The 17,500-nt window shown below is 45.2% G+C and overlaps 2 protein-coding genes across 3 annotated transcripts in view; one reads left to right on the forward strand and one right to left on the reverse strand.

Annotated features, from left to right (window-relative positions):
- Positions 1 to 7,767, reverse strand: part of LOC111239519 (rho-related GTP-binding protein RhoG-like) — an 18,003-nt gene extending 10,236 nt beyond the window's left edge. Inside the window, exon 1 of the mRNA XM_022769411.1 lies at positions 7,633 to 7,767. The gene's annotated coding sequence lies outside the window, so the exon portion shown is untranslated. The remainder of the gene's footprint in view (positions 1 to 7,632) is intronic.
- The window catches only part of LOC111239518 (stromal interaction molecule 1-like), a 35,617-nt gene that overhangs the window by 5,971 nt on the left and 12,146 nt on the right, over positions 1 to 17,500 (forward strand). For both annotated transcript variants that reach the window (XM_022769409.1, XM_022769410.1), the window contains exons 2-6: positions 9,760 to 9,932; positions 10,900 to 11,046; positions 15,545 to 15,675; positions 15,796 to 15,910; positions 17,146 to 17,257. In XM_022769409.1, coding sequence (XP_022625130.1) covers positions 10,902 to 11,046; positions 15,545 to 15,675; positions 15,796 to 15,910; positions 17,146 to 17,257 — 503 coding nt within the window. In that variant the 5' untranslated portion in view covers positions 9,760 to 9,932; positions 10,900 to 10,901. The remainder of the gene's footprint in view (positions 1 to 9,759; positions 9,933 to 10,899; positions 11,047 to 15,544; positions 15,676 to 15,795; positions 15,911 to 17,145; positions 17,258 to 17,500) is intronic.

Raw genomic sequence — 17,500 nt, forward strand, 5'->3', positions numbered from 1 at the left:
ACTCTGATTTTAGGCGCTTCACTGACCCTCTGGTTGGCTTGCAGGTTGTATCGTGCTGACATCCTGAGATCAGGATGTTGTGAAAGGTGGAAGCTGCTGCCTCAGTCTGGGTTCAACACTTCAGTCTGAACTCAGCCATTGATTCTCCTGATGCTCGTTATTAGAACATTAACTCTTAATATTTTCAATCCAATTCATTGTGGCAATTGGAATGTCAATGTCTCCTCGACTCTGAGCTGCTGCGATCAACAGGAAAAAATCTCCTGGTTTCAAAGCAGAACCCGAAACCCAGACCGAACCAGATATCCGAACCAGGACCAAAACCAGATCCAAACCAGACCCGAACCAGACCCGAACCAGACCCGAACCAGACCGAACCAGACCGAACCCAGACCGAACTCAGACCGAAACCAGACCAAACCATGTATCAAACCAGACCGAAACCAGGACCAAACCAGATCAAACCAGACCGAACCAGACCCCAAACCAGATCAAACCAGACTGAACCGGATCAAACCAACTGAACCGAATCAAAACCGGTAATTCAACCAGACTGACCGGATCAAACCAGACCAACCAGACCAAACCAGATCCCAAACCCAACCAAACCAGACCGAACCAGGAAACCGAAACCAAGATCAACCAGACCAACCAGATACCAACACCGAGACTCGAAACAGACCGAACCGGACCAAACCAGATCAAACCAGACCGAACCAGAACCAAAACCAGATCAATACCAGACTGAACCGTCAACCAGACTGACCGGATCAAACCAGACTTGAACCAGATTTCAAAACCGACAAAACAGACTAACGTCAAACCCAGGACCCAAACTAGACCAAACCAGACCAGAACCCGGGATCCCAGACGACCGATCAAAACCAGACCGAACCGAAACCAGATCTAAAACCAGCACCGAACCGGATCAAACACTGACCCCGACCAGACCGAACCGATTCAAACCAGACCGAACCAGACCGAACCAGATCAAACCACGCCGAACCAGACCCGAACCAGTATTCAAACACAGAATGCCGAACCAGAACCAAACCGGACCAAACCAGACCCAAACCAGACCGAACCGGATAACAGCCAACCGATCAACCAGACCAACCAGACCGAATTCCGGATCAACAGACTGGCAGCGTCGAGAGGTTTTCAGCTCACACTGCTCTGCACCAGATCCTGAATCTGAGACAGAGGCCAGTTTCACCAAACAAGGGTGTGTTGGTCTCCAGATCAGTCTGATAAGTCGACTGTTTTCACTAAAAACACAGACGGACTCATTTTAAGACAGAAACACATTAGAGCACCTATACCCCCAGACTAAGGCCTCAAACCCCATCTCTCCCCGCATTCTACCACTTAGCACCCACCCCCTTCATGTTGGGCGTTGTTGTTCCGATCCTTGTGAGACGGAGGTACGTTGGTGTGAAGGTGTACAAGCTAATGGCCCTTCAAACAAAGATTTTTTCAGGGGCACACTTCAAACGGAGTGTTTATGAGATATTTTCCCAAGAATGCTTGCTGAATCACCAGCAGGATGGCTGCGGAACGACCCAAGCGACACAAGAAAATAATAATAATGATAATAAAGATTTAAAAAATTACGAAAAACCATTGTATTCTTAGTTTAATGTTGTTTCAATCAATTTATGGTAACCGGTAACATCTAGGCTCATGAGAAATAGGATTTGGGCCAGGCCTAAGACCATGTGTTACCATGGTTAACAATCAGTATGACACCTGTGACCAGGCAGCACCCAACAACAAAAAAGAGGAGAAACCATGGCTCATATCTTTTGTGGTTTGCTGGACATCTGTTATGGAGAGAGCAAAGGAAGGAGAGAGACGGCGGCCATTTGTTTTTTATTATTTAAACTGTTAAACTTCTTCTGCTGATGTGAACAGAGCTCAGACGGGTAGAATGTTGTTCCTCCGGTCAGCCATTTCTTTTTTTCTTCTTTGGAAAAAAGTTTCTAAGTACCGATTCTGTACCAACAGTCCCCATTTTTAAGTTTAAGAATTCTAGGACTCAGTCTGTCTGACTAGTTTGTTCTAAGGAGTGAAGTCTGTCTCTGAAAACCAGCTCCAGGTCTGTGGACCAGTCGGAATGAGAGGTAAGCAAAGAGTGAAGAAGAATCGAGATCAGTGACCTGCTGAAACACGCCTCACTTCACTGTGTGTGTGTGTGTGTGTGTGTGTGTGTGTGTGTGTGTGTGTGTGTGTGTGTGTGTGTGTGTGTGTGTGTGTGTGTGTGTGTGTGTGTGTGTGTGTGTGTGTGGGTGTGTGTGTGTGTGGGTGTGTGTGTGTGTGTGTGTGTGTGACAGATTAAAGTGTGAATCTGAAACAAACACATTTGTTGGTTTGTTCTAAAGCCAATTAGTCATTAACATAATAAGACATGAGAATATTCATATGAATCATCACTGAGTCAAAGCTGCAGCTTCACTGTGACACAAATAAACATCAGAGACAAGACCAGAGGAGGTCTGACTCTGCCTCTTTTATCAGGACAAACACTGTTATCATGTCACTTTATAGAGTTGACATAGTTTTCCTGATGGTCTACCTCAGGCCTGACAGCCTAGCATCAGGGCAGTGGCTCTGGACCACCTAGTTTAGTCCTATGGCTCTCTATTAATGTTCTCCTCAGTACAGAACCTCAGAACTCACCTGGATCATGTGACCACAGGTCATCAGTTTGGTGGAAGACTAAAAAAATACTACAATACCCATGAGCCTCAGCTGCTGTTGCTAGTTTAGCTCTGTGATTGGATGTTTGATATTTAAGTGCACCCTGAAAAACTGATGATTCAAGAGTTTCATGATGGGCTGATGGGAAATGTAGAGCCACTGAGGAAAGAGACAGGCGGTCTGTTTGGTTTTAGTGTTTTTTTTTTTTAATATATTATTTTGGGCTTTTTATGCCTTTATTGATAGTGCAGTAGAGAGACAGGAAGTGGGGAGGCAGGGGGGGGGGGACATGCAGCAAAGGCTGTCCGATGCGGGACCCGAACCGGGGCCGACTGCAGCGAGGACTGCAGCCTCTACACATGGGGCGCCTGCCCAGACCACCACGCCACACGACGCCCATTTTAGTGTTTTTTTATGTCAGTATTTCAGGAACTAACAGACAGCACTGGTTTCGTCTCGTCAGCTGCATTCTTCTTCTGTGTTTTTATTTTATCTCTCTGGTTTAGGAAGAGTCTCCAGCCAACAGAGGAACCGAGTCCTCCTGCAGCTGAAGCTCTGACGGGAAAATCTCTAAAATTGGGGCTACGGGGTTTACAGAATATTTTTACATCTGAACTGACTTTTTCCTCATCTGAGAACAGAAACACCTGCTCAGCAAACTGACTGACTGCTACAGCCAGTCATGGTGTTTTAACATGAATATCATGTATATGTACAACTTCAATCAGGACTAAAATACCAGAGAATACTGGACTGAACCAGAACTAAAACCCTAGAGAGTAATGGACTGAACCAGGACTAAAATACCAGAGAATACTGGACTGAACCAGGACTAAAACACTAGAGAGTAATGGACTGAACCAGGACTAAAATACCAGAGAATACTGGACTGAACGAGAACTAAAATACCAGAGAATACTGGGCTGAACCAGGACTAAAATACCAGAGAATACTGGACTGAACCAGAACTAAAACCCTAGAGAACACTGGACTGAACCCGGACTAAAATACTAGAGAATACTGGACTGAACCAGGACTAAAATACCAGAGAATACTGGACTGAACCAGGACTAAAAAACAAGAGATTATTGGCCTGAACCAGGACTAAAAAACAAGAGATTATTGGCCGGACCAGAACTAAAATACCAGAGAATACTGGGCTGAACCAGGACTAAAACACCAGAGAATACTGGGCTGAACCAGGACTAAAATACCAGAGAATACTGGGCTGAACCAGGACTAAAATACCAGAGAATACTGGACTGAACCAGGACTAAAATACCAGAGAATACTGGGCTGAACCAGGACTAAAACACTAGAGAGTAATGGACTGAACCAGAACTAAAATACCAGAGAATACTGGACTGAACCAGGACTAAAATACCAGAGAATACTGGGCTGAACCAGGACTAAAATACCAGAGAATACTGGACTGAACCAGGACTAAAACACTAGAGAGTAATGGACTGAACCAGAACTAAAATACCAGAGAATACTGGACTGAACCAGGACTAAAACCCTAGAGAGTAATGGACTGAACCAGGACTAAAATACTAGAGAATACTGGACTGAACCAGGACTAAAATACTAGAGAATACTGGACTGAACCAGGACTAAAATACTAGAGAATACTGGACTGAACCAGGACTAAAATACTAGAGAATACTGGACTGAACCAGGACTAAAATACTAGAGAATACTGGACTGAACCAGGACTAAAATACCAGAGAATACTGGACTGAACCAGAACTAAAACCCTAGAGAGTAATGGACTGAACCAGAACTAAAATACCAGAGAATACTGGACTGAACCAGGACTAAAATACCAGAGAATACTGGGCTGAACCAGGACTAAAATACCAGAGAATACTGGACTGAACCAGGACTAAAATACCAGAGAATACTGGGCTGAACCAGGACTAAAACACTAGAGAGTAATGGACTGAACCAGAACTAAAATACCAGAGAATACTGGACTGAACCAGGACTAAAATACCAGAGAATACTGGACTGAACCAGGACTAAAACCCTAGAGAGTAATGGACTGAACCAGGACTAAAACACCAGAGAATACTGGACCGAACCAGGAGTAATCCATCAGACAGTTGTTGTCCAACTCCACAGTTCATGTTTGCATGCAGCATTACATACGAACCATTTCTGTGTTAAAGGGGTCTGAAACGTTAGCAGTAGAACAATCAGACCAACAGTTTATGGAGAAGATCTAAACTCTGACTGAAAGCGAGCACACCTGAGATGTTGGTGATAATTTGTCATTGAAATCTCAGGAAATCTCTGACTGCACAGCCCCAGTGAACAGCAGGTTAAAGTTGAAGCAGGAAGTGGGTCTGTAAACTGTGTTGATGTTTACAACAGATGGTGAAGGTCATGATCAAACTTTTCTCTTCTAGATCAGCTCGTCTAACCTGTAGTCACCATGTTCCCAAATCTCAGTTTACACTCTTTTATTATAGGACTATGACTGACAAAGTCCAGCTGACTGAGCGTGACGAGCTTAGGCTGACACTGTGTCCTAACCTCCAGTCACCCTAATAAACAGTCAGACGCCACAGGCCAAAGAGGAACTGGTCTGTGTTGAAACCGAAACAGGAAGGGTTTGTCCACCACTCTGTTCATCCAGCAGCAGCATGTGTGAAGGAGGGTTTATGAAGACAGTGTGACCCACAGTTCACGTCGATACACAGACAAAGAAAATACATGAAGAAACTGAGTGAAATCTTTCTTTAAGAAACTGAAATGTGACAGTTTCTGCCATTAAAATCAAGACGATTATTCCACAGCCACAGAAACACTGGTGCAGTATGAGGACACTGCAGACAGGTGTGGCCTTTAATTCCAGAGAAAATTGAACCAAACCTGGAATAAAATACCAGAGAATATTGGACCAGGCCGAAAGTGAGTCATATTTTGATTCACAGTCTCTGACAGCTGGATGATTCACACGTCAGCAGCAGCTTGGTGATCTCTGACATATCTCACCCTCTGACTTCCTGTGTCATTCTGGGAAACCTGTAACTGGCCATCTTGACTGAACTTCCTGATTCACATCTGAGTGTGTGTGGCTGGCCTCTGTGTGATGTCATCACACTGGGACACAATTAGACAACTATGTTTTTTCTTTTCTTGCCAACATGCCCGTGATTACACAGTGCATTCCTATAATACTCCCCTGTGATGTCCCCCCCCCCCCACCCTACCCACCCATCCTCACCACCCCCACTACAGGCACTAACACCACCACCAATAACAACAACAACCACCACTGCCAGAAACAGCAGGTGGTTGGCTTAGTATCATGAATGGATCCCTAAATTGGTCAACAGGGTACAGACACAGAACTCCTGAACTAGAACCTCTGTATGAAGTGTTAACACACAAAACAACCACAGAGACACAAAACAACAAAATGAACTCAGACGTGTCTTATTCTGTCGCCTTTTATGACAACAGAATAAATTTGACTGTCATTAAGTTTACATGATGAATAAACAACAGCTAGTCTGATTTGTTGCAGCATAGAAGCAGAATGATCAAATTTAATACATGGAGATATGTTTAAGAACTGGTCAACTGTCAAATTCATTCTCCAAACAAACAGGAGCAGGGGCAAGAAATCCATAGGGTTTTCACCCCTCCATGTGCCTGTCAGTCGGGGTGCACATGAGAACATGCTGTGTTATGTTGAGCTAGCGTTAGCTTCAATGAATTGAATTGAATCAGTAGCTGAGCTCAAGGACAGAGTGAAGGAACATCACTGCATCACAGTTACTTCTTCTTCATCCTCTCATGTCGGACAGACTGGACACTACACTCACTCACTATCACCTCTTGAGGTACACAGTGGTATTACAGAAAAGGAAAGGCTGGGGCTAGCTAGTTAGCACGCTAACTTCATTAGATATCTCATTTACCAAACCAGGACTAAAAACACTGACTGATGCTGGATGTTTGTGGACAAAAAACATTGATTTTCTAAAGGAAATTATTCTGAAAAGCTGTTACCAAGTTGTGTTCATTCACCTTTATTTTGAAATAATTTTGTTACAGCTGCTTTTGAGGCTCCCACTGCCACACCCTGCCTATAACTCTATTACACTATAGATACTATAAATCCCTCATATTATACAGTTCCTGTGATATTTACTTTCCCTCAGTGTTTAGAACATTTCTGATGTTTTTACTCTTAAAGTTAATATTCAGTTAAATATTCCTATATTTTATAGTAATACTGTTATTGCTATTTAGATCTACTGCCAATAATATTCTAATTATAGATAACACTATTATGAATACTTCCTCTATAATATCTCTATGGAATTTATATGATATTCTGATATTTATTAGGACATAGAGCAGAAGATTTAGTTCTGATGTTGCTGGATTTAAATCAGGATAAATAACTAAGTTCTTCTTTATTATTCTTCTATTGATCTGACTGGATGTTCTTCACACATAATATCTCTACAGTAGAAACAGATTCTATTTAACTTTATATCATCTACTTTCTATTCAATTCTATTTGTAATGAGTTAGAAAACTTTTTTTTTTCTTTTTGCTCTGATGAAAAAGTTTACAGAAGAAGTGAGTGACACACAGACACACACACAGTGTGTGTGTGTGTGTGACAGTGGTCGCACTTTATCTCCACTTTCCTGCAGCAGCGTCAACAGACAAACAAACAGACAGGTTATTGATCCGCTGGAGAACCGATCGATCAGCTGACGGGAACTGACGCCAATAAGATCAATAACCTGCTAAAAGTTTGGACAGAGAGGAAACGCACGCGCACACACACACACACACACACACACACACACACACACACACACACACACACACACACACACACACACATATACGCTCAGCTGATCAGTGTCCGGAACTCCGGGCGAATGAAAATCAGAGACTCACCGGTCATCAGTCCTCCTCTCCGGGCACACAGCTCCAGTCAGTCCCGCTGCGTGTGTGAGTGTGTGTGAGTGTGTGTGTGTGTGTGTGTGCGTGTGTGTGTGTGCAGGAGGGACAGCGGATCTGTACCTCAGAGTGAGGCGGGCGGGCGGAGCTAATGAGGAGGAGGAAGTCCGAAAGAAGAGAGAGAGGAAGTGGTGGAGCAAGTTCGAGGAAGTTTACTGCTGTATTGTGTGTGTGTGTGTGTGTGTGTGTGTGTGTGTGTGTGTGTGTGATAGTTTGTTCTGTCCAGAGTTGAGAAACAGTAAAAAAAAAAACATTTCAAAGAACCAATCAGACACCATGTGAGCCAACGTGAAGCCCCGCCCACCGCCTGACTGATTGATAGGTGTGGTTCTAATGGGACAGTTTTAACAGACATTTTAGGAGCTTCTCCAGTTTAAAGAAGGTGTGTGTGGGGGGGGGGGGGCGTCTTCAATCTGACTTGACTTAGAAAACATCTGTATTTAGAGTTAGACAAAGATTTCACTGGTTTTGTACCTGACACACCTGGACTTCCTGTCAGCTGACCGCCGACACTTTGAAACTGGATACGACTGAACTCACAAGACGTCAGTGTGACCTCAGAACACCTGAGACTAACAACGCTAACAACGCTAACAATGCTAACAACGCGAACGATGCTAATGAGTCTAACGTCAGACTGACATTTAAGTTTGGTTGGAAATGAAAATCAGGTTGACATCAAAACCCAACGTGGGCTCGTTGACATGGTGACATTTAACAGATGTTTAGCAGGTGTTACACAGATGTTTAGCAGGTGTTGCACAGATGTTTAGCAGGTGTTGCACAGATGTTTAGCAGGTGTTGCACAGATGTTTAGCAGGTGTTGCACAGATGTTTAGCAGGTGTTGCACAGATGTTTAGCAGGTGTTGCACAGATGTTTAGCAGGTGTTGCACAGATGTTTAGCAGGTGTTGCACAGATGTTTAGCAGGTGTTGCACAGATGTTTAGCAGGTGTTGCACAGATGTTTAGCAGGTGTTGCACAGATGTTTAGCAGGTGTTGCACAGATGTTTAGCAGGTGTTACACAGATGTTTAGCAGGTGTTTAATAGATATTTAGCAGGTACTTAAGAGATGTTTAGCAGGTGTTACACAGATGTTTAGCACGTGGCACACAGATGTTTAGCACGTGTTACACAGATGTTTAGCACGTGGCACACATATGTTTAGCAGGTGTTACACAGATGTTTAGCACGTGGCACACAGATGTTTAGCAGGTGTTACACAGATGTTTAGCAGGTGATACACAGATGTTTAGCAGGTGTTACACAGATGTTTAGCACGTGGCACACAGATGTTTAGCAGGTGTTACACAGATGTTTAGCACGTGGCACACAGATGTTTAGCAGGTATTTAAGAGATGTTTAGCAGGTGTTACACAGATGTTTAGCAGGTGTTACACAGATGTTTAGCAGGTGTTTAATAGATATTTAGCAGGTACTTAAGAGATGTTTAGCAGGTGTTACACAGATGTTTAGCACGTGGCACACAGATGTTTAGCAGGTATTTAAGAGATGTTTAGCAGGTGTTACACAGATGTTTAGCAGGTGTTACACAGATGTTTAGCAGGTATTTAAGAGATGTTTAGCAGGTGTTACACAGATGTTTAGCAGGTGATACACAGATGTTTAGCACGTGGCACACAGATGTTTAGCAGGTGTTACACAGATGTTTAGCAGGTGTTTATCAGCGTCATCATTTAAAGAGTATCAGCTGCTCTGATCACATGGTTACTTTAAGTTTGATATGTGATGCTCTGGATCTGAATTTTTTTTTATTTTTTGACTGTGAATTTTCACCTGCACCTCCCGCCTCTGGCCACAGGGCGGCGTCATCACATCGCGGCATCAGACAGACGCTGCCTTCCAGTGCTGTCGGAAAGTAGACAATCAGGTGTAAATTTAAGATCAGATCTAACAAACAGAAATATAACAGGATAAAATATATAAATAAAACAAGTAAAATATATATCTGCTGGAACCAACGATTATTTCCATGATAGATTATCAATTAAAAGAGGAATGATCAGAGTACGATTTAATTCTCTGAATTCTGTTTTTTTTAGCAGGTCCGCGAACGCAGCGCAGGCGGATCTCCGGGTGGTTTTTTTCTGAGCAGCAGTTCGTTGAGTTGGAGGCACAGGGTGGAGAACTGAAGCTCAAACTTCCTCCTCATACGTCGGATCGATCAGCGCTGATCAGATCAGATCGATGGATTAGAGGATCAGCTGCTGCAGAGGTGGGTGACGACTTTAAACTATCTGTGACGTCAAACTGAGGCTGAGGCGCGTGTGTTTTTTTCTTTCTGCAGCTTTGAGGAGGGAACTTTGTTTTTCCCGCAGGGATGTTGGTGTGAACCTGAACAGCTGCGTGACCTCTGACCTCCGATCAGTCAGAGCGTTTATTGGCGGCAGATTCACTGAAGACAGAGCTGATCAGAGATTAATCAATACATGATATATGAGATTATCTCCACGTGACTTTATGTTGTTTTTATTTACGGTTCATTAACATTAAAACACATTTCTGAGTAGATTTTCTTGTTCTCCAGAGATCAACCGGGTCCGTGAACGCCTCAAAAACCTCCTTAAAGCATCATGACAGGACTTTGATGTGTCCACTTCAGGTTCAGTCTGTTTCTCTCAGTGAAGAAGCAGAAAAACAACCTGCCAGTTTCTAGAAAAGGAAAATAAACAGAATAAAACCAGCGTCAGACTGAGGCTGGAGGCGGGAACTGGCCCCGGGTCGGCCTCTCAGGGTCGGCCTCTCAGGGCCGGGGGCCAAAGAGGGAAATAAACAGCAATAAGAAACACATGGAGGAGAGAGAGAGAAAAACAAACCGACAAACAGAAATCTTCTCAGACAGGAAACAAACAGCCGCTCAGCGACGCTTCACCTCCCCGTCTCTGCTTCTACGGAAGCTGAGAAAGGACACACTCACAGAAACTTCTTTATTGTTTCTGAAGAGGTAACGACAGTGACGTGTGGGGTGGGGGCCAGGGGCTTCATCCAGACAGACACACAGTGAGCACTTTATTAGGAACACCCGTACAGCAGCTCATTAATGCAGAGATCTGCTCAGCCAATCACGTGGCAGCAGCTCAGTGCATAAAATAAGAAAAAAAACACGTCACATGATGATGATTCATAAATCTGATGAGAACAAACTGCTTTTATTTTGAAATTCTCCCTCTCTCATTCCTCAGACATGGAGCGTGTGTGTACGTGGCTGGTGTGCGTGTGCATGTTGAGTGTGTGTGTTGAGGCTCACAGCGGATTGGACAGAAGTGACCACGCCCACCTGGACCACCAACACCACCATCATCTGGTTTCCAATGGCAACGCAGCCTCAGGTAGAGAAGCCTTTTCTTTTGTGTGTCTGTGTGTCTGAGGGATACGTGGTCGCTCTCAGGTCTGGTTCTGTCAGACCATCCAGGACATGAGTCTCAGACGTCTTCAGGACTTTATTCACTTTCATGTTGCCTGAGGGACTTACCCAAAGTTCATAGCATTGCGACATTAAACACAGGGTTACCATGGTTACCGGGGGACACCCAGAAGTGTCAAAACCGGTGAACATTCACCATAAAACAGAAGAAATAATAAGATAGAAGAAGAACAGCTAACGAACAAGCGTGACAGGAGCTAACGCTAATGTATACGACAGATTCAGAGACTGTGTGATTGATGATGATGATCTGAATCGGCTTCATCAGATCTGATCCAACATGTTTTGACATGGTTACGTGACGTCACAAAGAATCGTGAATCGTTTCAATAAAACATTTAGAAATGTGAAACAATCAGATTAAATAATATAAACATGTAAATGTGAAACAGTCTTGAAGAGAGAGGGACGCTCCCCTCGATCCACACACCTGAACAGTCTGGACTGAGACTGCCCCTCCCCCCCAAAGAAAGGTATCATCATCACCTCGTGTACCTGAGTCAGGTTTCAGCCTGCAGGCAGTGAGAGTGAGAGAGGAGGGTTTTCTCCTCAGCAGGTCGATGAACTCAGACCTCGCTCTTGAGAAAGAAGCCTGTTCTTCCTGTTTGAGGTTTTCACACAGTGAACGAACCGGGACAGAGACAGTGTCTCTGCAGAGACATGTCCCACCGTCTCACACAGGTTTATAAACTCTCAATATTCTGATATGAAATGACTGTAACTGCTGTGTGCCCCATACAGACCCCCCCTGCAGAGGACCAGACCCCCACACTGAGACTCTGTCTCCCTGTGGTTGTACAGAGATCCTGATCCTGCAGAGAGACTGTGTGTGTGTGTGTGTGTGTGTGTGTGTGTGTGTGTGTGTGTGTGTGTGTGTGTGTTGCAGCAGCGCTGTGCAGAGCTGATAGTGTGGGAGATAGCCGTTAGCAGCTTGCCGCGGCTTCCTGGAGCTGACACGTTGTTGACGATGTCACAGGAAGCATGGTGACAGAAATAGACTCGTCTCAGCTTTTGTTTGGAGGAGGTTGAACCCTCGGCTCCGCCCACTCAGCCGCATCGTGGACAGGAAGCAGAGCTGACGAGTGATTGGTCCTGTGATTGGTCAGCTGGTGTTTAGGTTTAGAAGCTCCCTCTCTCTGGTTTACTGACAGATCTATAAAAGCAACTTGTCAGACTCAGACAGCGAGGTGTCAGAGGGAAACACAGTGAGACACGTATGTAGTGAAGGAAATTAACATGTATTCAGTGGCTTTCATAATAATTGGTGTATGAACACTTGAGGTCACAGTGACTTTGACCTTTGACCTCCAAATTCTAATCTGTTCATCTGTGAGTCTCAGTGAACACTGGTGCTGAATTTGAAGACATTTCCTCAAAGTGTTACAGACGTTCGACTCACTGCTGGTACCAACAAACATGGCCGACCGGCCCCTCTGCCCTGGAGGTGGTTCCGGTATGTTGGCGAACCTGGAGGTTGATGCTTGGTGCTGATGAGCTGCAGTAAACATGTTAACCTGGCTAACCAGGTTAATGTTGGTGTTGTCTTCATCACTGTGACTAACTACCCGCTTTACATTTAGACTTAACTGGTTCTGCTCCAACACTCAGCTCTCCTCTTCTTCTAGCAACTTCCAAGCTATTCAGACATGCTAGCTACTTTAGCTCAGCAGTTAGCACCCTCTCTGCTCGGAGTGTGTCGGCCCACATCAGTCTGTGGTGTTTGGAGCTTCAGTGTAGGGGGCTGTCATGTTTACCTGCTGCCACACCTTCGACACACAGCTCCGCCCCAGCATTATATAACCAATCAGATGGTGCTGTGGGCGGGGCATTGCTCCAGACCACAGAGTGGTGACAACAGACCAAGCATCAACCTCTGAGGCAGAAACATGAAGAACCAGAAGCTGCAGTTCCTCTAACGACCACTAGAGTCTGGCTCCAACAGTGAGTCAGTCCCCATAGACTCCCATGTTAAAATGTCCAACTTTACAGCAGAAATCAACATGTTTACAGCCTGGTACAGAAACTGTTTTGGTCTCTAGAGCTAATTTCCTCCTTCATGACACCTGTTTATATAACTCACCTGTTTATATAACTCACCTGTTTACGTTTAATTAAGGACTACAGTTATGGAGGATTGGGGGCGTGGAAGTCTTAGCTCCACACACGCCCCTCCTCTTTGACCATATTTGGATTAGCTGGGAGTTAGGGGGGGGAGTCAGACACTGCCAAGATGGTGACGGTGGAGCAGCTCACTCTGAGTTTCAGAAACCTGTGGGTGACATCACAGAGGTGACGGCCCTCTTTGTTTACAGTGTGTGCTACAGACAGGATGGGCGGCGGCATCAGTAGCACGTTTTTAAATAATTTTATTTCTGGTAATTGTAAAAAGCTGAATATAAAGTCTGATAGTCGGTCGACCTCTAGTCCAGGACTTCATCGAACTTTTGTTAAAACAAGGAGCTGTGTGAAGTGCATGATGGGTAGTGAAGTTTTCCCACCGTGTTGGAGTGTGTTCAGACTGAGCTGTGACTTTGACTCGACCCCCTCCTCTTTAATTCTATTATCTGTGTATTTTTGTCCTCACAGCTGCTGATGTTAATCCTCAGACTAAACTCAGACCTTTACTGAAGCTGCGTCCTCACCTGTTTCTCTCTCTCCACCTCTCTGTCTTCTTCTGTGGTGCTGTGGCCGTCACGATGGATAAGAGGGAAACCTGAGCCGCGCTTACACAGGGATCAGAGCGGCTGTGGATATGTGATGTTATAGGCTTTAATTTATGGTTCAGCGTCACATTTCACTGACAGCACTGCAACACGAGGATGAACTGTACATGTCGCTGCAGCCTCTCCACTGTCAGACATACAGTATATATAGAGACAGAGACAGAGGGAGCCGAATCAGCTGTGACCACTTCCTGTCTGCAATGCATCATGGATGTTCGGACAGTTCAGCAGGAGCGTCTGTTCTCTCTGCTTTCTAAGTGGAGCTTTATTTTGGAAGGATAGCAGAGATAATGACATCATCAGGAAGTGGAAGTCACACCGACCAATGAGACTCCAGCTGTGAGTGTGATCAGACTGTTGGAGCTGCAACACACACACACACACACACACACACACACACACACACACACACACACAGACACACACACACACAGACACACACAGACACACACAGACAGCTAGTGTTTACACTTCAGTCTGAATTATCTGACTTGTGGATCAGCTGCATCTGTGCAAAGCAACTAAACACAAGGAGGTCAAAGGTCATCTGGGGGAAAGTGGTTCTGTAAGTGTTTATTGAAGAGCACGACACTGCAGCTGAGAGTGTTTCGTCTGTATGAGAACATACACATCATATACGGCGCTGTGCAAACACTCTTCATCATCATCATCATCATCATCATCATCATTAGGAGGCGTCTGATTGGTCCAGATTCATCCTGGAGTTGGTCTGGGATCACATGAAGAACTGAGGCCAGTTCTCCAAGTCGCTGGAACCACAAGAACCTGAAGAAGCTGGTCGGCCATGTTTGTTTTTAACAGCAGTGAGTTGAACGTGATATCTCTCTCTCTCACTTTGAATCAAGGATGAACTGATTAGGATTTGGAGGTCAAAGGTCAAAGTCACTGTGACCTATGGTGGTGCTGAAAACACACTGCAACTCAAGAAAACAAACACACACACACACACATTCAGAAACATCTTCATCACTTGCTACAAATACTCACACAGGAAGTGTTTCCAGGGGACACAAAAAGTGACGCACTTGTTCAATCCTTTGTGACTTTTGAAGTTGAAAGTGTTGAACAACAAGTTCACATGAAAGTGTTTTAACAATAATCCACGTGAGTCCGTCCCAGCTCATGCAGGGGAAGGATTTATTAACAGGTGGGGGAGGGTGACCTGCAGCTCAGGCCTGCAGTTCCTGAGAAGTCTCTCTCTCTCTCACACACACACACACACACACACACACACACACACACACACACACAGCTGAGCGTTCGTTCATGCAGAAACTCTCCGATGTTCTTGAGGCTGAAATGACCAAATGTAGTCATGGAGTCTCACCCTGATCTGCTTCAAATCTGCTGCTGTTGTCATGACGACCAGATAAAGTGACCTGATGGATGATCACGGACACTAGCTGCTAGCTGCTAGGTTAGCCGAGGCTAACAGGAACTGTAGCAGATGTGGACATTCAGCAGGACAGAGACAACGAACCAGAGAGAACAGATGCTGCTGCAGAGCTTCATGGAGAGTCCTCCTGTTTCTTACAGTGAAACTCTCTGAGCGTCATGATGCTCTGCAGACATCCTGCAGCTGGAAAACTGACACAGAAACATGTGGTAATGATGAGATGAATCATCACACAAGTCCTCTAATTTGTCCCTGTGCTGTAGATCTGTGTGTGATAGACCAGCAGCTCTGTCAGGATGAGAACTCCCTGCTGAGTTTCGAGGCGATCTGCAGCATCCACAAGCTGATGGACGACGACGCCGATGGCACGGTGGACACGACCGAGACGGACGAGGTGAGACTTCCACTGAGCATCCTGCTTTCCTACACTGGCGGTAAAATTAGCTGTCTCCAGTGAAGACTCATTTGTGAATACTCATGTCTAAAATGCCCCCCCCCCCCCCCCCCCCCTCAGTTTCTCAGGGAGGACCTGAAGTATCACGACCCCAAAGCCAAACACAGTAGCTTCCATCGAGCCGACCTGCACATCAGCGTGGAGGACATGTGGAACGCCTGGAAGAGCTCTGAAGGTGAGCGGTCTGAAAGGATGCTAACAACGCTAAAGCTTCTGAAAAGATGCTAACTGTCAGTCACTGCTAGTCACAAGCTAACAAACAACATAAACAAATAAAAGATGCCAACTGCACCAACCATTTTGAAAAGATGCTAACTAGCTAACTGTTCTGCAAAGATGTTAATTGTCAGACACTGCCAGTTACAAGCTAACAAACAAAATATAAAAAAAGTAAAAGATGCTAACTATGCTAACCATTCTATAAAGATGCTAACTACGCTAACGGTTCTGACCCGTCTGCTAGTCTCTGGTTCTGGTCTCAGACTCCTCCTCTGAGTCTGGGTCTGACTGAGGCTCAAACATGTGGCTGAGTCTCTCTGATGTTTCCTCCTCTGACCATCTTGATGCTCTCTGCTCTTTCACCTGTCCACCTGGAGCCAGCAGGTGGTGGGCGGGGCTCAAGGCCTGATCCAGATTTCACAACCAGGAAGTGAGAGGAGACAAGCTTCAGACCCAGATCAAAGTTTGAATCTTGTCTGGAGGAACTTGAATGCATCACCCTGCTGTTAGTGTTGAACTCTCTCTGATTGTGTGATGCTGCCGTGTTGACACAGTGTTTGGATTCCAGATGTTTAAACCACGTCAGGATGTGGTCGTTAGCAGACAGAGACACTCAGCAGGACAAAGACTGAAGACAGTAATTATCAGAGAGGTGGGGGTGAAAGATGACGGGATTAAAATCAGTGACTGGAGCAGAACTCACTATGGAAACCATGAAGCGGAGGTTTGTGTTGGTTTAAAGCCGACAGCAGAGGAGGAGAGGGGAGGGAGGAAGATGAAGGGATGGACAGAGAAGAAAGAGAAAGAGAGGAAGGAAATGGAAAACGACAGAGAAGCAGGGGGGATTAAAAAGGAGAAACGTGTAAAAATAAAATCCTATTTTTGGATCCACTTAATTTCCCTGCTCCATTTGTCACCGTGACGACGTCAGAAAAGACAAAACTACAAACACACAAAGAGGAGGAAGTTTATTTTTACATTCACCTGAACTCAAGGATGAACTGGTTAGACTTTAGAGGTCAAAGGTCAAAAGTCAAGGTTCATACTCAAGAGTGTGTGTGTGTGTGTGTGTGTGTGTGTGAATGTGTGTGTTGTGAGGTGTGTGTGTTGTGTGCCGTGTGTCTGTTGTGGTGTTCTGTGTTGTTTCTGTGTGCAGTTCGTGTGTGTGTGTGTGTGTGTGTGTGTGCTCAGTGTATAACTGGACGGTGGAGCAGGTGGTGGACTGGCTGGTCGTCAGTGTGGAGCTTCCTCAGTACTCAGAGACCTTCAGGAGACTCCAGCTGGACGGCAGAGCCTTACCCAGGTAACACCAACACCTGTCTCACTGATGTCACGCCTGTCTCACCGATGTCACACCTGTCTCACTGATGTCACGCCTGTCTCACCGATGTCACACCTGTCTCACTGATGTCACGCCTGTCTCACTGATGTCACACCTGTCTCACTGATGTCACACCTGTCTCACTGATGTCACGCCTGTCTCACTGATGTCACGCCACACCTGTCTCACTGATGTCACGCCTGTCTCACTGATGTCACGCCTGTG

Source organism: Seriola dumerili, unplaced genomic scaffold (assembly GCF_002260705.1).
Source record: "Seriola dumerili isolate Sdu_G_001 unplaced genomic scaffold, Sdu_1.0 BDQW01002927.1, whole genome shotgun sequence".
In the NCBI taxonomy this organism is placed as follows: domain Eukaryota; kingdom Metazoa; phylum Chordata; class Actinopteri; order Carangiformes; family Carangidae; genus Seriola; species Seriola dumerili.